The sequence below is a fragment of the Haliotis cracherodii genome, unplaced genomic scaffold (genome assembly GCF_022045235.1).
Source record: "Haliotis cracherodii isolate W230 unplaced genomic scaffold, xgHalCrac1.p SCAF_20, whole genome shotgun sequence".
Classification (NCBI taxonomy): domain Eukaryota; kingdom Metazoa; phylum Mollusca; class Gastropoda; order Lepetellida; family Haliotidae; genus Haliotis; species Haliotis cracherodii.
This window is the reverse complement of record NW_027266276.1, coordinates 4,613,112-4,638,758: the sequence shown is the minus strand read 5'-3', so window position 1 is coordinate 4,638,758 and position 25,647 is coordinate 4,613,112. Positions and strand designations below refer to the sequence as shown.

General features: G+C 41.6%; 1 protein-coding gene across 1 annotated transcript; it reads left to right on the top strand.

Annotated features, from left to right (window-relative positions):
• The first annotated feature begins 1,265 nt into the window (after positions 1 to 1,265).
• On the top strand, positions 1,266 to 23,260 carry LOC139470023 (2-hydroxyacyl-CoA lyase 1-like). Its single transcript, XM_071252315.1, has 18 exons — positions 1,266 to 1,343; positions 2,808 to 2,912; positions 5,051 to 5,091; positions 5,361 to 5,441; positions 6,132 to 6,204; positions 6,854 to 6,937; positions 7,732 to 7,826; positions 9,085 to 9,197; positions 10,006 to 10,141; positions 11,187 to 11,292; positions 11,514 to 11,597; positions 14,457 to 14,564; positions 14,835 to 14,888; positions 16,087 to 16,187; positions 17,030 to 17,188; positions 18,394 to 18,498; positions 20,375 to 20,561; positions 22,029 to 23,260. Exons 1-18 carry the CDS (start codon positions 1,266 to 1,268, stop codon positions 22,059 to 22,061), a joined length of 1,743 nt encoding a protein of 580 aa, XP_071108416.1. The 3' UTR covers positions 22,062 to 23,260.
• The last annotated feature ends 2,387 nt before the right edge of the window (positions 23,261 to 25,647 follow it).

Genomic DNA, 25,647 nt, shown 5'->3' with positions numbered 1-25,647 from the left:
AATTCCTTTTTGGTATATAGAGCTCTATTTATGAATATGTACTGGAAGTCTATTAATTTAACATCATTGGTACACAATCTACAATTAGAGAAAACATTATTCCATAAAATGCTTTGATTATGTTCATTTTCCCATTTATCACAAATCAGAGGAAAGTTAAAATAGTTGTAGCTATAAGTTTATCATAAAATATTCTGGAGCCCTTTGTTCTTATCAACAAGTCCTTCAAAATGTTATTTATGTATAAGTTAGCTGTGATAGAAAATCTGCCATTTATTGCTTTTTCCCAAGATTTAGGGTTATTTAGCATTACTCTGTTGTAGTCAAGTAAAGTACCTTTAATTTGAAATTGCTTTTTTAATTCTTCAAATGTTAGAAATCTGTTGCTACATAATATTTTTTAACTATGAATACCCTGATTAAACCAATGTTTAAAAATATTGTTAAATTGGTGATTCAACCATAATGGCTCTCATAAAATTTCATCAATATTTTGTTTGTCAACTTTATGTTTTCTGTAGTAATTACCCCAAATATTCAATATATATCCCTCCAAAAGGGATTTTTCAAAGTAATAAACTTACCAATATTTGCTCCCAAAAGGAATATCTGTTTTGATTGGAGGTCTTACTTGCTTCAGTAATTCTAACCATTCGATGTCACTGGTGTCGCAGGTCTGCTGATTTTTCAATCCGATGTTCCGGTCCGACACCTTAAAACGTGTTGTTCAGGTTATCGAGTAGAACCAGAGAGAAAATGAAGTGAACATAGATCTTGTTCTAACTCCACCTCAAATCACTATTTAATAGGACGTCTTTGCTTGCGGGTGATGTAAATAGGATGTCACATGTCACAGATTGAGAAGCGGCAAGTTTTAAATGTTTCGATGACCTTTGTAATACTTTTTAAATCCTTTCCGTCCTGTTTTAGCAACTCTTATTGGTGTAATTTATTTATAATTATGTACCGTTTTCATACTCAGTGACCTACAACCTCAAAGTCTGGATGCCGTACTGTGTTGGGCAAGCAGTGGGAGAACGCTTAAATACGTTCTGTGACTATGATTGGGGGGGGGGGGGGGGGGGGTTCTGGAAGGCTAGATACATCATATCAATTGCTAGATGACACAACCAAAGCTTCTGTGAGATCCTATAACAAAAGATACACACTTTCTTGCATTTCGCCTGGTGCTGAGTAAGACTCTTTGCATTATCAGTCGACTTATATGAGTGTAAGGAGCTTCGCTGTGGTCACATGATCGAAAAATGGCGGAGAGCACTACACACGACAACATGGGCGATATAGACGGGGCGACGATCTTGGCTCAAGCTATGAAGGCGCAGGTAAATGTAGCCAGATCTTTTTGCAGTTGCAGCAGGACATATGTGCACCAAATTTCAGCGAATGACAAAGTCGCCTTGTTCCCCTAGGCTTGCTTGGACTTTGGTGTGAAAATGGCCTTTTCAGTCATAAACGGCAAGACGCCATGGCAAGAGATCAAAGTCCTTCATATAAGCCCTCTTTATCTTATTTATGTCTGTCGTGAATCATGATCAGTACAAATATTTATTCTCACCATCCTGACAGATATAAGTTTGTTTAGATAGATAAGTCAATATGGGTAGCGAAATGCCATTTTTGTCCGGTGCTGTTATTTTAAGACGTTTTGTTTGTTCTTTAACGCCGCACTCAGCAATATTCCAGCTATATGACGGTAGTCTGTAAATAATCTTTTATCTAAACAAGGGGCTTACGTCGCTCTGTCCTGTCTAAGCATAATGCGCCAGTACCTACACCGCCTTATAAATGAAGAAATTGTGAACACACGTGCATCTGATCGTACAGGTGAACTTATTGTTGTTTGTTTGCTTGTTTGTTGTTTAACGCCGCACTCAGCAATAGTCCAGCTATATGACGGCAGTCTGTAAATAATTTAGTCTGGACCAGACAAACTAGTGATTGATATCATGAGCATCGATCCACACAGTTGGGATACGATGACATGCATCAACCAATTCAGGGAGCTGACCACCCGATCCCGTTAGTCGCCTCTTACAACAACTATATAGTCGCCTCTTATGGCAAGTGTGGGTCCAGTTCACAAGTGAAATTTTAATATTTAATCCAAAAACCACTAGATTTCTTCCAGCTGTTTGTATCATTATTAAGCTTGTTTGCGTGGTGAGGTGGGCTCCTGCCTTGACTGCTGGAACCCATCACTACTCTTGGTTAAACAAATGCATAAAATCTATATCACATTGTGACATTTAAAAAAATAATGGCGTCTTTATAAAATATTATTTGAAAAAATAATTTTTTAATACACAAATGAAACACGAAAGAAAAAGTGCAAAATTCCTCAGTTGTTTTTCATGTAATTTTTCAGAATGGTATGATGTGAATTTGTATACATTTAATAAAAAACACTTATTCCATATCATTATTGTATAATGTGTTTGCCAAAAAAGGCAACAGGCAAGATAATAACAAATTCTGCTCATATTTGTTTTTGTTTTTTGATGCCACACTCAGCAATATTCCAGCTGTATGATAGTGGTCTGTAAACAATGAAGTCTGGGCCAGAGAAACTAGTGATTGACATCATGAGCATCGATCCAAATAACTGGGAAACTATGTTATGGTATCAACCAAGTCACCGAGCTTGACAACTGGACCCATTAAGTCATCTTACCACAAGCATGGGTTGCTGGGGACCTATATTCTTGCCTGAAATTTTTAGCTGGTAATAATGCTTTCATAATATTTGTTCTCTTGTGGATTAACAAAATGGGCATTGCATGTTTCAGGGCATTGAGTACATGTTTGGCATAGTTGGAGTTCCAGTCTTTGAGATTGCCATGGCAGCCCAGGCAGAAGGAATCAAATTCATCGCAATGAGAAATGAACAAGCTGTAAGTTGTTTATATTTTAGAGGTAAGGAATAGCTATATGATGTGTGTCTGCAAGCCAAAACGTGTCTCCTGGCAATATTTGAATTAGATTTTTGTGTTAACATTATTAATATATGGACTGTTATAATGTTATAAGCTGAGCTGACAAGACTGATAATAATTTTACTAGCCTCGGGCTTCTGGCTAGTGGCTAAGATTTGATGTTTGATAGTATTATGATTACAAGTACAACTCCCAATTCTTAATTTGTGACCAAATGTGATGAATAACACTGTAACTGTTAACTGCAACATATATCCTCTATCAATACCTGAGTTAACATGGTCAAGTAAAATGCAACAGTAAACTCCCACTCAGCCCAGCAGGAAGTTATGTAAAGACGTCAATGAACTACGATGACGCCAGCGGGTGTACAAGCTTGGGTCAGTACTACAGAGTCTACCGTGTCCAAGACACATGTCTGAACCACCTCCTGGTTAAGCTAGGTTCTTTACTAAATCGCTCAGCCATGTCTGAACCACATCCTGGTTAGGCCAGGTTCTTTACTAGATCACTCAGCCTTGTCTGAACCACATCTTGGTTAAGCCAGGTTCTTTTCTAGATCGTTCAGCCATGTCTGAACCACATCCTGGTTAGGCCAGGTTCTTTACTAGATCACTCAGCCATGTCTGAACCACCTCCTGGTCAAGCCAGGTTCTTCACTAGATCACTCAGCCATGTCTGAACCACCTCCTGGTCAAGCCAGGTTCTTGACTAGATTGCTCAGCCATATTTTGCCCTTGGCCTGTCATACCAAAAGACATTATGTGATGGTACTTGTTGTTACCCTGCCTGGTGCTCGGGATGAGGCAATCCATAATTTTTTGTGTGTTTATCATCTCTGACCAGAGTGGATGGGCAAAAAAACAACAGAAAACAAGCCCCTGTTTTTCTCTAATATTGTAACTTATTTTATGAAATTTTAAACACTTGATAATAGTTTTAAAATTAATTTGGGAAATAGATTGAGTTGCTTGGCCTCGGAAATAAAGTTTTAGAAAGATCAAGCTGCCCTGCTATTTGTATTAGAGTACATTGGTAGGAATACTTTTTTATCAAATCGGGGCATACATTTTCACAGCGGCCGGGAAAATTGAGACGAGAAAACATTTTGTTATTTCACTCTGGAATGAAATTTCAGGGTGGAAGATGGGGAAAAACAGAAAAAAATGTCTTAATGGGACAAGGACTGGTCGGTCTGGAGGTGGTCTGTTCCAAACTTGTCCTGTCATAGCAAATGATGTCTGAGTGGGGTATCTCAGTGGGCTAGCACTATAAACCACCATGAGTGTGGAATGGTACAAGCAGCCACACACACACACAAGCATGGACATCACAGAGCTGCAGATAAGCAGCGTATTTGCATCAAATACCCTAAAAAAATATTCAAAACCCAATCACTTTTAATTAACTTGCGTACAGAAACGCATGCATTGAATGAAGAACTCAAATTATAAAAATTACCCAATGAAGCTTTTTCAGCACACGTACTAAGGAGCTAATTTACTTCTCGAGTCAAGCCCATATATTTAGAACAGTTATATACATCTAGAACATTTTTTTAAATCCTAAAATGTTCACTAATTTGGAAAAAAACACACAACAGAGTGATGATTAGATGAGTGAAAGAATATTGGTTACCCAATGAAAAATCTAATAACCCTATTAAAATAGAAACCCTAGAGTAAAAACTCAATTGCTCAAAAAGTTATCTTGAGCTCTGCTATATCAGTGAAATAGTGTGGAATCTGATGTTACACCACATTTCACCTTCTACTATAAGTAGATTGCCAGGAAACTTGACGAGTTGAGTGGGATACTAGTATATGTTTGAACATATTATGAATGAAAACATAGGTCCCTTCAACAATGTTCACATATTTTATTGCTTGCATTAAGTTGAAGCCATCGATAGTCTCATGGGGTATCAATGTCAGCTGTGAACCATTCATAATTTATCTTGTTACTGATGTATTGATATCGGTATGGATGAATAATTGCAACATAATGTGATTGAAGTAACTGTTTTGATTTATGATAGGATGTCTTTTTCCTCTTAATTTGACGAATACAAACAGAACATTTTTGTTTATTTCCAGGCGTCTTATGCTGCATCAGCCATTGGTTACATAACAAAAAGGTACCGCTTACCTACCCCGCTAAAACCCATTTTCCAGCCAGCTCTCCTATATATGTATGCAGGTCTTCAGCAACCCATACTTGCCTTAAGAGGAGACTATGCTTGTCGCAAGAGGCGAATAACAGGATCGGGTGGTCAGGGTTGCTGACTTGATCTATCTATCTATCTATGTTCTAAAATAAATAAATCCCTTCATAAATGTTATCCCACACTCACAAGTATGACCGTCCTTCAATCTATGTCTGACTGACTGACCGGTGTGCTTCTAGGCCGGCTGTGTGTCTGACGGTGTCTGGCCCCGGACTGGTTCATGCACTAGCTGGGATGGCCAACGCCATGGAGAACTGCTGGTGAGATGAATTAACTATTACAATAAGCAAAACAAAAACTCTGTTGCCATGGTGACATGTTTTTTTATCTTATTACATGGTCAGCATTATCATGTTTACAGAGACTTTTTATCACATGTTCACATGTACAACAAAGTTGTTAAGAAATATTCATTATGCTTAAGAAATTAACTGACCTGTGAAAACAAACAAACAAACAAACTAAAGAACTTGATCATACCTCCATGTCAGAATGATGAGATCTGATTGGTCCATGTGATCTTGATAAAATACTGTTTAACCTGCCTTGGAGGGTAATAAATTTCTCAGCAGGGGAATAAATCTCTTATACCCCGCCATGAACACTACGGGCTGCACATGGATTTCTGAGAGACAGAATAAATCCTTTATACCCCGCTTTAAAGCAAAACACGCACGCTTTTTCCAAGCCAATGGATGTCATTTGACATAGCACAAGCTAACCTCAGCTCAATCGTGCAGTTGTTTTCTATCAATTTGGAATATATTTAAATTATTTTATAATGTAATATTGGTTGTAGCAGGATCACTCGGGGTACATGGGGATTTATGCATCCCTCCGGCTTGTGGTATTAAAGCTAACGCGGGACACATAACACCCTATGTAACCCCTGTTATCCTGCTATAACTTACAGTGTATCACTTTTATACCAGATGCTTGATTGTTTCCAGGCCATTGATTGTTATCGGTGGGTCATGTGATCAGAACCATGAAGCTATGGGAGGGTTTCAGGAGTTCCCACAGGTGAGTGTGATGTAAGATACGGGTGTTAGATATATAGAAACAAAGTAGTGCTTTGCCTAAACCAAATGTGCAAACTGTCAATACCTCTCGTGTCTGTGCGGGTTGTGTGTGTAAGATTATTAGCCTTTCTGTCTTTTATGAATCCCTGTTTTAGTAATAGAGACAGCTACATTTTTCATCCAGAACCCACCCGTGAAGATCCGGGGTAGAATAGGTCTTCAGCAACCTATGCTTGCCGTAAAAGGCGACTTTGCTTGTCGTAAAAGGTGACTAACGGGATTGGGTGGTCAGGCTGACTTGGTTGATGCATGTCATCATATCCAAAATGCGTGGATCGATGCGCATGACGTCAATCACTGGATTGTCTGGTCCAGACTCGATTATTTACAGACCGCCATCATATCGCTGGAATATTGCTGAGTGTGGCGTAAAGCAACAAACCAACCAACCAATCATCCAGAGCCCTGTAAACCATCCACTTGTTTAACCAACTACTCAGTTAACCACACAACTTGTGAACCATCCATTTATTTAACCAACTACTCAGTTAACCACACTAGCCACATCCTGTTATGACATACCTCATTCACCCACTTTCATACTGGCCCAATCTATATTGCCTATTCACCTGATCTGATCTGGTCTGCAGGTGGAGAGTGCGTCCAGTCGTGTGTACAGCAAGTTCTCTGCCAGACCGAGTCGGCTGACCCAGATCCCTCACTGTGTAGAGAAGGTAGGTCGTTCTATGAAATAAGTCACATAGTCATCCGAAGCTTCTAGGGCTGGGACGGGTAACTCGGGTACTCTCGTCGGGTGGGTCCTGAGTAGGACCTGGGTACCCACATGACTACCCGGACCCGTGGTTAGTCACCTGACATACTGTTTAATGACATTAACAATAAAACTCAATGGTTACACTACAAGTATAGCTAATGTTCACATTTCCTTCTCACTATGCAGGCATTCGTTCTGACTTTTATATGTACCCTTGTAAGGATAAAGGGTCTATCAACTGCAGTGTATACATGATCATGTATCTAAATAGATTTTGCCAGGGCTGCGGTAAAACAATTCCTATTCGGACATGTTCTCCCAAACTCTTGAGACCTATAGCGGGTACCCGGGTAGTAAATTTGGACTCGTCCCAGCCCTAGAAGCTTCCATGAGGCTCAAACTAAAGTTATTAGCTCCATACAGAAGAAAGTTATAACTCAGACCGAAAAGAAATGTTCCTCTGGTTCTATACATTGGCTCAGTGCTGACCCTGTCAATGGTGTCTCCAACTTTGTCCAAGAGCTGCATCACTTCGGGCTTTCAGAAATGCTAATCAAAGCGGCATTGAACAATGCCCCCATTCACTCCTGTCTCAGTGTAGACAGGCTGCAGAAGATGCCATCAACACTGGACTGTAACAACGTGTGTATTGTCGGCTCGAGTCAGATATGAGCCATATCACCTGTGGGTGTCCTAAGATTGGTTAATGTTGTATTATGCCACAGTCTACTCTGATACATACCTCTCCCGCAGGCTGTCCGACTGAGCACATATGGCCGCCCAGGTGCGTGTTACCTCGACATGTCCGGAGACATGATCACAGGGAAGACACATTCTGACAAAGTCAGGTAAAGGAAGAATATTTTAAGAAATTAGAACAATCGACGATCATAACTCACATACTTTAACATAAACTTACAACACTTGTAGCGCTAAGGTGATCGTAACTCCCATACTTTAACATAGATTTACAACACTCGTAGCGCAAACTTGATCTTAACTCTCATGCTTTAACATAGACTTACAACACTCATAGCGCTAAGGTGATCGTAACTCCCATACTTTAACATAGATTTACAACACTCGTAGGCTTCTTAGCGCTAAGGTGATCGTAACTCCTGCACTTTACCATAAATTTACAACACTCATAGCGCTAAGAAGCCTTGTGGAATGGGGCCCAGGAGTTACGATAGTTGAGCGGTAAGATCAAATGTTTTATTCGGGACCCTGGACCCTTTAGCCTCTATTGCTTTGTCTCAGACTTTACCAAGTGCGTCACTCTTATCACCAGCACAGAATTTCTCTCACTCAAGAGCTTCAAATCATCAATGAAAAACATAAGTTTGACAGATTGACATTCAAACTTGCGGTCTTTTACATGAAATATATTTATTCAAACCAAGCGACTATTATAAATAAACCTTTAGCTGTAAAATGTCTTCCTGGGTGTTAGACTGGGAGGGAAATCCTTTAGCTACACGGCATTCCATGTTGTATAGAAGACAGTTCTCAACAAGCTGGGGTGTTCTAAGCATCGTGTCAGTCCAGCTGGACTCCAAACAAATGGTAGCGAATGGGTCCAGGCTATTTGGAGACTGTAGATAAAATACCCTGGATAATCGGGGATGGAAAACAAGTGAGTTCTGACTGGAGGTCACACTTGATTCCTGTTAAAGATAAATGATTTTAAATTTAAATGTTCTTTTTTGGTATTAAAATGTTGTTTTTATATTGAAATGTTTTTATATTTGAATTTTTATGGTTTTTTTTATATTTAAGGTTTTTTTTATATGAAAATGTTTTTGTGTTTAAATTTAAATGTTTTTGTATGTATATGTTTTTATATTATATTTTATTTGTTTTTATGTTTGAATGGTTTTTTTATATATCTTAATTTAAGTGTTTTTTATATTCGAGTTTTTATGTTTAAATTTAAATTGTTTTAAAAAATATATATTTAAATGCTTTTTATATTTGAATTTGAGTGCTTTTTTGTATTTAAGATTTTTAAGGTTAAATCTATATTTGAATTTAATTTTCTTTTTTATTCAAATGTTGGTATTTTTAAATTTAAACATTTTTATTGTTAAATGTTTTGCTTCTCAGGGAAGTAAGTCGTTGCCCCCCTCCACCAGCAGTCCTGGCTGACCCTGGTGCTGTCAAGGCCGCTGTTGACCTCATTACATATGCAGAACGACCTCTCATTGTCATTGGCAAAGGTGAACTAAAACATTACTTTCAATATGACGCTTGTGCCCTGAAGGTTCCAGAGGTAAATGTTGAGTGTTGGGAAAACAGGAGTCCGGGGTGTGGCATTTACAAATGAGGGGATAATATAACCTGAATTATGTTTTGAGATGTGATAATAGAAACGATGTAATGGTGCATATATTGGTCCATTCATCTGAATGTTGCAGATTTATATGAGTACATAACAAAGTTCTCCATGAAGCTCTACTGATTCATGATGTGCATATCTATAATGTGCCAAAACCACACCCTAATGCATGTTTAAAGTGCTTTATCCTTACCCTGGGTAATGGATCTGTGTGCACTCACTTTTGATTCTCAGCTCCCTCGGGAGCCTGCAACCCAAGCTGCCTGTGAGGTGCTACAAGGTTAAGTCAAATCCTACCGGGTAGAACTTGGCGAACTGATTGACGGTTCTCCTGGGTTTCATCAAAGTGGTACACATCTATGACCTGCGCACATCAAGCTGTCACTGCGGGATAAACTGTACTCAACTTGGATATGTCTCTGTATATTCTAACAGTCTCACTCACTCACTCACTCACTCACTCACTCACTCACTCACTCACTCACTCACTCACTCACTCACTCACTCACTCACTCACTCACTCACTCACTCACTCACTCTCACTCACTCACTCACTCACTCACTCACTGTAAAGAAGTGTTAAAAATTGGAATCAATTTGAATTTGTATATTTACTCATCTACTGTTTACCATATTTGACGCCTGTGAATGTGTATGGTCAGTAACCATGGCAACTCTATGCGTTGCAGGCGCTGCCTATGCCCAGGCGGAGGATGTGATACAGAGGCTTGTCAGCGTGACACAGCTGCCATTCCTGCCCACGCCCATGGGGAAAGGAGTCGTTCCTGATGACAGCCCGTTCTGTGTCGCGCCAGCAAGGTCAAGGTCAGTGTTCTTATGTATGTATGGATGTCTTGTTGTTGTTGTTGAGTTTTGTGGAACATGGTTTAGTGCATATGTACTGACGTGTTATGTGACTTGGGGTCAGGTGCATCTTATTGTCACGATGACACTTTGCTGTGAAGAGTTGTCTCCCATTGCATACACCTCAGCAAGCTCCTTCCCAGCGCGTATCACCTTCGTTACACACTCGATAACATCGCTACCACCAGTGTGGGCGTAGCCATTACAAGAATCTTGAAATTTGCCCTCTAACCCCAAACATAGTAACGTTCATACTTTTGTTTATGTCTTTGGGAATGCCATCATATTTCATTTTGAAAAGGTTTATGACTGACCATGTACTGTCCCTTGTGTGTGGTATAAACTGTAAAAGTTTCGGGTTAGAGCAGATCCCCAATCAACCAACTCCCCTGTTATATTCTTACTGTATCAATTTAATGAAACAGAAATTCAAATTAACAAACAAAGAAAGTAATTTAGCAGCGGTAAGTGTATTCAGCGTCATGACAGTCATCACTTGATTGTAAACATGATGGTCATTCAACTCCAAGCGGGCGGTCGGGTAGCTTAGTGGTTAAAGCGTTCACTTGTCTCGCCGACGACCCAGGTTCGATTCCCAACATGGGAACAATATGTGAATCCCATTTCTGGTGTCCCCCGCGGTGATATTGCTGGAATATTGCTTAAAGCGGGGTAAAAACATACTCACTCACTCACTCAACTCCAAGCATGCTTTTGGCCTCCTGTCATGGTGGGGAGTTTTGACTGGTGGCAGCTATAGCATAGAGAGCTCTGAGAAAGGGCTATTGCTGCAAGGAGCTTGACACCTCAGCTGAGTACTGTCCCTTGTGTGTGGTATAAACTGTGGAAGTTCCGGGATAGAGTAGATCCCCAGCAACCTGTGCTGGCTGTAAGATGTGTCTTAATGGATTGGGCTGTCAGGCTCCTTGACTTGCTTGTCATCGTTTCTCAAGGTGTGTCTACTTTGTCCAGTAAACTGGTTTTAGCTGTTGATGATGTTTTCCAGAGCACTGAAAGAAGCTGATGTGATTGTGTTACTGGGAGCCCGTCTTAACTGGATGCTCCATTTTGGTATGCCGCCTAGATTCAGCCCCAAAGTGAAAATCATTCAGGTATGGCAGACGTAGACAAGGATTGGTTTGATTATTCGCAAATGACCAATTTATTATAATTGTTACGTGTATGAATAAACATATCCGATTTGTTTGTGTTTAGGATTTGTTTTTATATTTGTTAGAAATTGCATTAAGAATATTTGTTGACAACATGATACAATTAAATCTAATCTATCTTGCTCGATGGTAAAATTACTGTTATTCCTTTTGTTGCTCAGGTAGACATCTTGCCAGAGGAAATGAACAACAATAGACTCTCGTCAGTGTGTCTGGTGGGAGATATACACAGTGTTGTCACCCAGGTGAGATGTGATACTGTCTGGTGGGAGATATACACAGTGTTGTCACCCAGGTGAGATGTGATACTGTCTGGTGGGAGATATACAGGGTGTTGTCACCCAGGTGAGATGTGATACTGTCTGATGGGAGATATACACAGTGTGGTCACCCAGGTGAGATGTGATACTGTCTAGTGGGAGATATACACAGTGTTGTCACCCAGGTGAGATGTGATACTGTCTGATGGGAGATATACACAGTGTGGTCACCCATGTGAGATGTGATACTGTCTGGTGGGAGATATACACAGTGTGGTCACCCAGGTGAGATGTGATACTGTCTGATGGGAGATATACACAGTGTGGTCACCCATGTGAGATGTGATACTGTCTGGTGGGAGATATACACAGTGTGGTCACCCATGTGAGATGTGATACTGTCTGATGGGAGATATACACAGTGTTGTCACCCAGGTGAGATGTGATACTGTCTGGTGGGAGATATACAGGGTGTTGTCACCCAGGTGAGATGTGATACTGTCTGATGGGAGATATACACAGTGTGGTCACCCAGGTGAGATGTGATACTGTCTAGTGGGAGATATACACAGTGTTGTCACCCAGGTGAGATGTGATACTGTCTGATGGGAGATATACACAGTGTGGTCACCCATGTGAGATGTGATACTGTCTGGTGGGAGATATACACAGTGTTGTCACCCAGGTGAGATGTGATACTGTCTAGTGGGAGATATACACAGTGTTGTCACCCAGGTGAGATGTGATACAGTCTGATGGGAGATATACACAGTGTTGTCACCCAGGTGAGATGTGATACTGTCTGGTGGGAGATATACACAGTGTTGTCACCCAGGTGAGATGTGATACTGTCTAGTGGGAGATATACACAGTGTTGTCACCCAGGTGAGATGTGATACTGTCTGGTGGGAGATATACACAGTGTTGTCACCCAGGTGAGATGTGATACTGTCTGGTGGGAGATATACACAGTGTTGTCACCCAGGTGAGATGTGATACTGTCTGGTGGGAGATATACACAGTGTTGTCACCCAGGTGAGATGTGATACTGTCTGGTGGGAGATATACACAGTGTTATCACCCAGGTGAGATGTGATACTGTCTGGTGGGAGATATACACAGTGTTGTCACCCAGGTGAGATGTGATACTGTCTGGTGGGAGATATACACAGTGTTGTCACCCATGTGAGATGTGATACTGTCTGGTGGGAGATATACACAGTGTTGTCACCCAGGTGAGATGTGATACTGTCTGGTGGGAGATATACACAGTGTTGTCACCCAGGTGAGATGTGATACTGTCTAGTGGGAGATATACACAGCGTTGTCACCCAGGTGAGATGTGATACTGTCTGGTGGGAGATATACACAGTGTTGTCACCCAGGTGAGATGTGATACTGTCTAGTGGGAGATATACACAGTGTTGTCACCCAGGTGAGATGTGATACTGTCTGGTGGGAGATATACACAGTGTTGTCACCCAGGTGAGATGTGATACTGTCTGGTGGGAGATATACACAGTGTTGTCACCCAGGTGAGATGTGATACTGTCTGGTGGGAGATATACACAGTGTTGTCACCCAGGTGAGATGTGATACTGTCTGGTGGGAGATATACACAGTGTTGTCACCCAGGTGAGATGTGATACTGTCTAGTGGGAGATATACACAGTGTTGTCACCCAGATGAGATGTGATACTGTTTTGTAGGAGATATACACAGTGTTGTCACCCAGGTTAGATGTGATACTGTCTGATGGGAGATATACACAGTGTTGTCACCCAGGTGAGATGTGATACTGTCTAGTGGGAGATATACACAGTGTTGTCACCCAGGTGAGATGTGATACTGTCTGGTGTGAGATATACACAGTGTTGTCACCCAGGTGAGATGTGATACTGTCTGGTGTGAGATATACACAGTGTTGTCACCCAGGTGAGATGTGATACTGTCTGGTGGGAGATATACACAGTGTTGTCACCCAGGTGAGATGTGATACTGTCTAGTGGGAGATATACACAGTGTTGTCACCCAGATGAGATGTGATACTGTTTTGTAGGAGATATACACAGTGTTGTCACCCAGGTTAGATGTGATACTGTCTGATGGGAGATATACACAGTGTTGTCACCCAGGTGAGATGTGATACTGTCTGGTGGGAGATATACACAGTGTTGTCACTCAGGTGAGATGTGATACTGTCTGGTGGGAGATATACACAGTGTTGTCACCCAGGTGAGATGTGATACTGTCTGGTGGGAAATAATAGGAAATATAGAGCCCTGAACAAGGATATACATATTACCTGATTTATTTTTATTCGTCAAAGGTTTATCTAATTGCTATAAAAATGAACATTGTTGCAGGTAACCTTCCCTTGCATAAAATATTATAAACATATTATTTTTAGCTTTTAAGCATTATGCAAAATTATGAAAATATTTGATAGTTAATTTCACTCCTTACTTTCATGTGTCGCTGTAGCTGAGATTGACAATTACACATCCTCAAATTGTCAACAAATGTAAACAATAATTCCGTCTATTCCAAGTGTAAATTAATTTAAATGTTGGTTCAATATAATGTATAATTGACAAACAACTCTCCATTCCTTAAAATAATTGAGTGTTTAAACAATAGAATGATGTCAGAGATGTGTTTTAATTCAGATGTCAAACTGAATTGTGTTGGAAGAGTTCATAAATTGTCTGAAAAATAATGGTGCCTTTGAACAATAAATTGACATTATAGATTAATCCAGTCCTCCAACATCCCTCCCTCCTTCACCCATCTCAAACACCCACATCCCCACTCACCTGACTGACTCACCTCTTACGCTGACAGATCTCGGAGGAGATGGGCCGAAGCCCGGGTCAGTTTAGGTTCAACTCCAGCTCCCCCTGGTGGAAGACTCTGACAGCTAAGATCGAAGACAACCACAAGGTCGTACAGGTCAGTCCTGGTATAGGAGCATGACACCATAGAGAATCCAGGAAGAATTCTGATGTATATTTGGGATTTGTTCTGAACTGGAACTTGTATGATATAAAAGTTGTTCAAGTGTGTTCTAAAAGTTCAATTCAAACAACAATTGTTACTGTTTTGTTTTTTTCATTTAGGTATACAAAATATACATTAATCTCAACCATGAGAACAATAATATGCAATCTTGGATTATCTCTTCATTACTGATGTCCTGCTACATTGTTGCTGATGCTGCAGGCGATGTGTGATGACGTGAGCGTCCCCCTCAACTACTATGCTGCCTACTGGCCGGTGAGTGTGTATCTGAGTTCCACCGTCATGACTTGCTTAACATGCCAACATTTGTGGTGCATACCTTAGTTGTGTGGTGCAGAGTTGTCTCCCTTAGTTGTGTGGTGCAGAGTTGTCTCCCTTAGTTGTGTTCAGAGTTGCATCCCTTAGTTGTGTGGTGCAGAGTTGTCTCCCTCAGTTGTGTTGTTCAGAGTTGCATCCCTTAGTTGTGCCAGAACTATGGGTTGCAATCCCAGATTTGCCCTCTTATATGTCTATAAGCACCATAAGCACCATAAGCACCTGTCAACACCATATTGGTGCTCATGGGTTTCACCAAAGTTGTTCGACTCTAAGACCTGCCTCACCTCAGGCTGTCCTCCCACTGACACCCCATGATATATAACTGAAGTACTGCTCCAGGCGACATTAATCCATGCTCAATCACTCCAGCCTCACCTCACCATCTCCAGTGTCTGTTTGTCTCAGGCTTGTGTGACACTCAGGATCCCATCCAGGACTATCATCATCATCATCTTTCCGATGCAAGGGCGTTAACTGACAATTAAAGTCCAGTTCCCACCCATGCCGAACTGGACTGGAATGATCATAAGGCTTAAAAAATGGCAATGTTTCTCAGACATCGGCAGATCCCTTTAGTCCTGTGTGTCGGGAGTTGTTGTTGCCAGCCAAAAAGGAAAATGATATGAAGCAGATGCTGTTATCCATGCAAGACAACTTGTATGGAAGAGCCGGGTCCAGTGGTGGGAAGTGTTTCTCACTCATCACTTGTGTTTTCAGTTTCATTTTAGCTCACCTGACTGAAAGTCAAGTGGACTTTCGTCATGGCTTGTTTGTATGGCATTTGTCATCGGTTGACCGTTGTCCGTTGTCTGTTGTGCATTGTGTGTTGTGCATCTTATCTTCAAAAACTAAATGACAGCAGACTATTTATGGACATTTTTCTTTTACGTTCTTTAACACTTGCTCATGCTGTCAACCATTGGTTTCCTTGACTGATTGAGTGTCAACTTGCTCATGCTGTCAACGATTGGTTTGCTTGGCTGATTGTGTGTCAACTTGCTTGTGCTGTCAACGATTGGTTTGCTTGGCTGATTGAGTGTCAACTTGCAAAGGTGTGAAACACGTTCACTCACACACAAGACAGAAGTTTACTGTGTGTAGTTGTTTCTGAGATTGGATGTGGGATGTGTTGCAGATTACCAAGCTCCTTCCCAGAAACTGTATGATTGTGAACGAGGGCTCCAACACGATGGACATTGGGAGGACCATGCTGCCCAACTTCCTGCCTCGGCACAGGTGGGTCTCATGCTAACTCCTCCTCTGCATCATTGATGGTGTGCACTAACAACAATCCCTGTATTGAATGAATTTCGAATGAGGTGTAATTCTCCCTGGTCACTTTAATTGTGTAAAAAATGATAGCATCTGGACAATATGTCATAAACTCTCGAGACTACGTAATAACATCTGGTGACTGTGTAATAACATCTGGAGACTATGTAATAACATCTGGAGACTATGTAATAACATCTGGAGACTATGTAATAACATCTGGAGACTATGTAATAACATCTGGAGACTACGTAATAACATCTGGAGACTATGTAATAACATCTGGAGACTATGTAATAACATCTGGAGACTATGTAATAACATCTGGTGACTAGGTAATAACCAGGGATGTGAACCTCGGAAAATCACGTTTTTTAAAACAGTAGTGCTTGGAAAAAATCATCTTTCTCGTTTTGATATAATCAAAGATTTAAAAAGAACACTCCGAAAAATATGATTGAAAACCGTCCAACCGCCGTGGATTGTCCTGTTTTCAATCAGAGCTTTCAGCAGCATAGGTTTTCGGACATCATAGTGCACAAAATTGGAACAGTAAGCCAAATAACTGGAACTCCCTCACCACGTCATCTCAACTCTGCCCTAGCTTACACTCTATTTATCCTGAGGTAGATATTGTTCTGGGTGCCGTTGTACAACACGATCTTAGCGCATAGGTGATCGTAACTGCCATACCTTAACATAGACTTATGACATTCGTAGCATTTAGATAAGGTTGTTTTGTATGACGCCCTGGACTCTCTTGAATGTGTTAATGATGTGACATGTTCTGGTTGTGTCTACGCCAGACTTGATGCAGGGACGTTTGGCACGATGGGGCTCGGGATCGGCTTCGCTGTTGCTGCTGCCATCTGGTGTCGAGATCATGCACCAGACAAACGTGTGGTGTGTGTGGAAGGAGACAGTGCTTTTGGTTTCTCGGGCATGGAGATAGAGACTCTACAGAGGTGAGGGTTGGTTCTTTAAGGTGCCGTACTGAAAGTGTGGTTGTTTACATTGTCACTGCATTGTGCACATCCCTGACAAGGCCTAAGGAGCTGAAACATGAATGATCCCAGCTATGGCGTCTCTGAATGCGATCACAGAATTTTTATCCATGATGTTCCATCCTGCTATGACCTAGGTACTTCAAATAACCCTTATCTAGTGTGGCTGCACTTTCTTAGGCCTGAAGACGTCCAATTATACAGTTTCTATTTTGCCGGCATTGTGACAAACATGACAGCTATATGTTGCTCATGCTATCAGCCACTAGTTTGGTTGGTCAATACTTGATTATTTGGTGCGGTGGGGTGGCCTAGTGGTTAAAGCTTTCTCTCGTCATGCTGAATACCCGGGTTCGATACCTCACATGTGTGAAGCCCATTTCTTGAGTCCCCTGCCGTGATACTGCTGGAAAATTGCTAACAGAGGCGTAAAACCATACTCACTCACTCATTTATGACAACTAAAAGTTTTGACCTTCATCTACTGTTGTGTGCATCACTTTTTTGTCCTTTTGATGATGCAATGACATCCAGCTCCAACATGGGTGGTAGGGTAGCCTAGTGGTTAAAGTGTTTGACTCCCTAGATGGTTATCCCTCCTTCATTTACATGCCTCACCCCAGTACTTCTCACCTCACCTCACATGCCTCACCCCACACCTCACCAAGTCTCACCACCTCACCACACCATCTCACCTCAGTACTTCTCTCCTCACCTCACATGCCTCACCCCACACCTCACCAAATCTCACCCCACACACCTCACCACACACCACACCACCTCACCTCAGTCCTACTCACCTCACCTCACATGCCTCACCCCACACCCCACAAAGTCTCACCACCTCACCACACACCTCACCACACCATCTCACCTCAGTACTTCTCACCTCACCTCACATGCCTCACCACACACCTCACCAAGTCTCACCCCACACACCTCACCACACACCTCACCCCACACCTCACCATGTCTCACCACCTCACCACACCATCTCACCTCAGTCCTTGTCACCTCACCTCACATGCCTCACCCCACACCTCACCAAGTCTCACCACCTCACCACACCATCTCACCTCAGTCCTCACCCCTACCACACATGCCTCACCTCACCACACCTCACCTAGCCTTGCCTAGCCTGACCTCACCTTATGTTTCTGCTTCAGATACAATCTGCCTGTGATCATCGTCATCATCAACAACAACGGCATCTCCTTTGGCATCACAGAGGATACTTGGCAGTCTGCTGCAGAGGGAGACCTCACACTCAAGTGAGAAATGTCAAACAATTCGCCTTCAGCTCAGTGTCATGAACTGTTCAACTGGGGAGAGTTTTTTAATTTAATACATTATCTTCCCTCTGCTTCATTTTGTATTGGCTCTTAAGACCTTTGCATAACTGACTTTTGATGGCTAGTTCATTCGTTTACCAGCACATTTGTCAGACATTTATTAGACAAGAAGACAGAAATAAAGACTATTGCGTGAATGAATTAAAGGGAGACTACTCTCTGTGGATCTGATGGGCACACCCTGTCATTTCTGTACTTTGGGGTTAGTGTCGTGTGTTAAGGGTAACCAGTAACTTTGATTTACATCAACAAACTTGATTTGTAATCACTCAAGTTAAACAAGCTGGGCTGCCAGTTTGTCTGAGTGTAGTCCCTTTTTCCAGAGCTGTTGGTATATATCCTGCTCAACAGAAGTTAAAGAACACCCGATTCTTTCAGATAGCGAGTGGTAGAGCATCCGCCTGGAGAGCACACACACACACACACACGCACGCACAGCTATGTTTAACCCCATTTCACCTCACCCCATGTCATGGCCTGACAGATTAACACCATTTCACCTCACCTCATGTCATGGCTTGACAGATTAACACCATTTCACCTCACCTCATGTCATCGCTTGACAGATTAACACCATTTCACCTCACCTCACCTCATGTCATGGCTTGACAGATTAACACCATTTCACCTCACCTCATGTCATGGCTTGACAGATTAACACCATTTCACCTCACCTCATGTCATGGCTTGACAGATTAGCACCATTTCACCTCACCTCATGTCATGGCTTGACAGATTAACACCATTTCACCTCACCTCATGTCATGGCTTGACACATTAACACCATTTCACCTCACCTCATGTCATGGCTTGACAGATTAACACCATTTCACCTCACCTCATATCATGGCTTGACAGATTAACACCATTTCACCTCACCTCATGTCATGGCTTGACAGATTAACACCATTTCACCTCACCTCATGTCATGGCCAGACAGATTAACACCATTTCACCTCACCTCATGTCATGGCTTGACAGATTAACACCATTTCACCTCACCTCATGTCATGGCTTGACAGATTAACACCATTTCACCTCAACTCATGTCATGGCTTGACAGATTAACACCATTTCACCTCACCTCATGTCATGGCTTGACAGATTAACACCATTTCACCTCACCTCATGTCATGGCTTGACAGATTAACACCATTTCACCTCAAGCCATGTCATTAACTATGGTAATATGAAAGAATCGAGTGTTCTTCAACTTCTAAAGTAGTATATATCATACATTCTCTACATTTCAGGTGTCTATTTAATAATTTTATGGGGATGGTGGGTAGCCTAGTGGTCAAAGCGTTCGCTCATCTAGCTGAAGGCCCGGGTTCGATTCCCCATATGGATACAATGTGTGAAGCTCATTGCTGAAAGCGGCGTAAAGTCCAACTCACTCACTCTCACTCACTCACACATAATTTTATGCAATGGAGGAATATATGCTGGCTTAGACATAATATGGAAACAAGTTTATAAAATTTTATCAACTGAACTAAGATTTGTCTGTTACAACTAAACCTAAAACTAAAACTTTAATCGGCTTCAGCTGTTATGATACAATGGTTTTAGACATATTGAAATATGGATTTCTTTTATCAATTTCTACTTTGCTCTTAGTGATGTATTTGTTAGACTTCTCCAAGATGATTTTGGCAACAGCTTTATTAACATTAACGTCAGCTGATTTAATCAAATCAATGCTTTAATGATGGGGACTCTATATAAAGGTGAACTGCAAGACTTTGTCGTCCTAATTATTTCTCATGCAATATGTTTGGGTTTATTATTTTAGTGCTCCACCATCAGGGTTAGTGCCAAACACTCGCTATGAGAAACTGATCGAGGCGTTCGGAGGTAAAGGATATTTTGCCACAACTGCCGAGGAAGTTGACCAATCCATGAGGGCGGCTCTAGAGGACAGGTCAAGGTCATCCATCATTAACGTCATGATCAACCCCTTGGCTCAGAGGAAAACTCAGGTACATGAAACCTTTGACTACACAACCACAGAAATAGGAGTCTTTACAAAGTGGACATTGAAAGTTGAAAGACATTGACACACAAAGTTATGGAAAGGTCAGCCTCAGGATGTAGTCTTGTCTTGTACTGTAATTAAGGTTTTGATGATGTGCACGCTGATGGGAAACATGTTTGAACTTCTCATTACCTCAAGATTGGGAATAGCAAATACTTTCCACTAACTGTGTCAGTTTAAGTATCGGAACCTGTACAATGTGGTAATCTTAGCTGCGATACTCCTGACTACCACACCATCCCACTCCTTGGGGAACCTGACCATAGTGAGTTTGTAACTTGCCTATCACACAAGTTAAACAATTCTGTGGTTTAATTCTTGCTGAAAGGGAGACATAATGTTTATGGCTTGGTTGCCGTTGGTTTCAGCATGGGCGCTCCCATCCTATTCTGAACCACACCTTGAAAACCATTCAATGATTTTCAGTGAAACTTGGTATATGCATTGTTCATCAGCTTTACTAGTGCCTTTTGTTATTTTGACATTTTTCTAAAATATATTTTCTTACGTTTTAAACAATTTCGACTTACTCTCAAATGAGGGGAGGGTTTGTTTTCAAGGCATAATTTGAAAACCTTTCAACATAAATTTAACGAAACTTGGCATATGCATTGCTCACCAAACTTTTGCTATTTTGACATTTTTCAAAATTAAATTTTGTAACGCTTCCATGTTGAGCAATAACCACTTGCTCAACTTTTGGCTTTTTCGAGTTTAATTTTTTAAATTTCTATGGAAACAATTTGGACTTAGTCTCAAAGAAGCATTTATTTCCTGCCAAAACTCAACAGCTAATAAAAATATGCATGAAACCATTAGCTTTCCAGGCTATAATTTGCTGTTATTGTTTTTTTGATTTGCAAACACATTTGTAGTAATAATTTGAACTAATGTATTAAAAAAAAGGAACGGGGAGACAAGCAATTGAAAACAGTAAATGGTTCTCTATTTGAATTTTATTGATGTGCATTCACTGCTACAGTTTGGCTATATATGCCTCAGTTAAACAAGGAATATGATTGGTCAAGCCAACAAGGAATATGATTGGTCAAGCCAACAAGGAATATGATTGGTCAAGTCAACAAGGAATATGATTGACTTAGCTGGTTGAACCTCGACACTGATTGTCTAAGCAGATAATTTACATATAATGAACAAAAACATTAGGGATCATGATTTTATTAGGGGATATTTCTTTCAAATGGTGTGCTGTCTCCACTACAAAAACATATGACCAAAAATATTCTTGTTTCCTTAATTTTTGGTTCAGTATATAAACGTTCCACATTCTAGGGAAGATGCAGCTTGTTGCAAGGAATGTCAACATCCTATTCCAATACAGTTAATCATTAACTTAAGTATTCTGACTAACCCAGGATGTGATGTTCATGTTTTTCGTCCTTTCTTTCAGGAGTTCTTCTGGTTGACACAGTCCAAAATGTGAAGTTCAAAGAAGCAACATCTAATTCTGTGATATTTTGTTATATTAACCAGAGCCTTCCAAAGACAATATATTTATAAACGGCTCCACAAACTGGTCAATAAGCAGATTCAGGGCTGGTGTCTCATGTCAGTTTTGTTGACATTGTGTTAATCTCTGATGAAAATATTGTGTGTAGAACTTTGAGTTGTTTTTATTTGTTGTTGAATGCTGCACACAGCAATATTTCAGTCCCATGATAGAGACCTGTAAAAATTCAAGTCTTCACAATGGCCCTGTTCCACGAAGCGATTGTAGTGCTACGGTGATTGTAACTCCCATACTTTAACATAGGCTTACTGTAGTGTCGTAGCGCCAATGTGATCATAACTCCCTTACTTTAACATAGGCTTACTGTTGTGGCGTAGCGCTAAGCTGATCGTAACTCCCATACTTTAACATAGGCTTACTGTAGTGCCATAGCGCTAAGCTGATCGTAACTCCCCTACTTTTACATAGACGTACTGTAGTGCCACAGCGCTAAGCTGATCGTAACTCCCCTACTTTTACATAGACTTACTGTAGTGCCACAGCGTTAAGGTGATCGTAACTCCCATACTTTAACATAGACTTACTGTTGTGCCGTAACGCTAAGGTGATCGTAACTCCCCTACTTTGACATAGACCTATGAGTGCCGTAGCGCTGTAATTGCTTTGTGGAATGGGTCCCAGACAATCCAGTGATTGATATTATGAGAAACGATCCACGCCGTCAGGTACGATGACACACAATCAACCAAGTCACTGAACCTGACCACATGATCCAATAAGCGCCTCTTATGATCAGCAACGGTTGCTAGGGACCTTATCTCACCTGGAATCCCCACAGGTAACTTGCAACCCTGAAGCTGGCATAGACAAGAACCATTTTCACCGACGCCAGTTTGAGCAGTACAGGAAACATTCTCATCTGCAGATTTCACTGAAGTGGACTCCACAGGATTAAGCATAGGAGTGGTAGATTGGGGAATTTTAGTTCGTGACTGTTGTATTGTTATTGCATGATACATGGTACAAGAGCTTTAGTGTCGTGAATGTGAACTGTCAGGTTGATTAGGTCTAGATCATCATTTGCATACTTTATCATTGAAATGTGTTTTCAAACAAATATGATCTTCATCAATCTTCATCATCTTCAAAAAACCTCAACATTTTGTTTATATCACCGAATTAAAAACTTTTTAAGTTATGAAATCAGAATCTATCGTTATATATTGCTGTTCAGGATTGTATTTGCAGTCGGGCTGGGACGAGTCTAAATTTACTACCCGGCTACCCTAGCTTCTATTACCTGACCCTACCCGGGTAGCCATTGTAGGTCTCAAGAGATACACAGTCGGAAAGAAATGTGAATATTAGTGACTTGTAGTGTAACCATAGAGTTAATAGTAGGGGCGGTCGGGTAGCCTAGTGGTTAAAGCATTCGTTCGTTACACCGAACCCAGGTTCGATTCCCATCATGCTTACAATGTGTGAAGCCCATTTCTGGTTTCCCCCGTTGGATATTGCTGGAATATTGCTAAAAGCGGCGTAAAACCATACTCACTCACTCACCCACTGGATAATTGTCATTAAACAATATATCACGTGACTAACCACGGGTCCAGGTAGTCCTAAAGGTACCCGTCCCAGCCCTGGTTTTCAGTAAATAGGAAGTGAAGTGAATATATACTACTGACAACAAGTTAAAGAACACCTACAAGAGGAAGGCTGTGTGTTGCAATACCCAGCACCCATGACGGACTAAGAAGTCATATGAAAGAATCTGGTGTTGTTCAACTTCTTTGGAGTTGTATATATAATAATACCAGTGTGTCTCGAGGTCTGTGGCATGCATTGTTCACCCATTGTAATCACAACACCTGTTCATTTACCCCTAGAAGGAGTTTACCACCACCCCATCTTCATTCATCTGTATGTATCTTTTGGAAATATCTCCATATGACATTGAGGTCAGGTGAAATATTCATGTTTAAGATTAGTGCGTGCCCCACAGACACAGTATACTTAGTCCAAGCCGGCCAGTCCTTGTTTTAGCCCATAATCCCGAGTGCCAGACACGGTAATGACAGGTAACATCTTTTAACATCTTTTGAATGACGTCACCAGGGATTGAACCACCGACCTAAACCTCTCCGGGCAGATGCTCTGTCCACTACACCACGGAGGTGGTCTCCAGACAGACGTTCTATCTGCTACACCACGGAGGCGGACTCCAGACAGATGCTCTATCCACTATACCACGGAGGCGGACTCCAGACAGATGCTCTGCCCACTATACCACAGAGGCGGACTCCAGGGAGACGCTCTATCCACTACACCACGGAGGCGGACTCCAGACAGATGCTCTATCCACTACACCACGGAGGCGGACTCCAGACAGATGCTCTATCCACTACACCACGGAGGCGGACTCCAGACAGACGCTCTATCCACTATACCATGGAGGTGGACTCCAGACAGACGATCTACCCACTACACCATGGAGGCGGACTCCAGACAGACGCTCTATCCACTATACCATGGAGGCGGACTCCAGACAGACGATCTATCCACTACACCATGGAGGCGGACTCCAGACAGACGCTCTATCCACTATACCATGGAGGCGGACTCCAGACAGACGATCTATCCACTACACCATGGAGGCGGACTCCAGACAGACGCTCTATCCACTATACCATGGAGGCGGACTCCAGACAGACGATCTATCCACTACACCATGGAGGCGGACTCCAGACAGACGCTCTATCCACTATACCACGGAGGCGGACTCCAGACAGACGATCTATCCACTACACCACGGAAACGGACTCCAGACAGACACTCTATCCGCTACACCACGGAGGCTGTCGAATAAATATGACATTGATCTGACTGATATATGTCTAAGATACTACTGACTCCTCCTGACCAGTCAGCACAGGGACACAGAATGTTTTACTAACAAGGGCTCAACAGTAGCGCCACGAGTGGCTAATACAAGTTATGTCCCTTCTATTGATCAATCAGATTTAACCTTTCATATCACTTGTATTTGCTTTAAAAAATTGTGGCGCCCATTCAAGACAATCTGATCGATAATCAAAGTCTATGTTGTAATAAAACGGACCTAACCTCGCAAAGTGCATAATCATGTGAGCACATTGATTAAAAACATGAAAAGATTTGGAAAATATCTGTTGATGCTGAGTTGGCGGTACGTGTACATGTTTTGCAAATCCTGCAATCGACCGAAATCTGCACAGCAGTTTATGAACCAGAGGTCGATTTTGTTACGGGATTTTGATTGAACTGTTCATAGACTTGTTAGTCCAGCTGAAATATAACTCCATAATGCCAGCCTAGTTCCGCAAGTGTGGAAACTGGACTTTTGTAGTCAGTTACCTCCCTTGCCTTGGGAAGATGATGTTCCATGTGAGGGAAGTGACATCACATGCTGCACAGAAGCAGTGGGCATGAATAGAAGGTAGTGATGTAACTACTGCAGTGGGCAGGAATAGAAGGGTAGTGATGTAACTACTGCAGTGGGCGGGAATAGAAGGGTAGT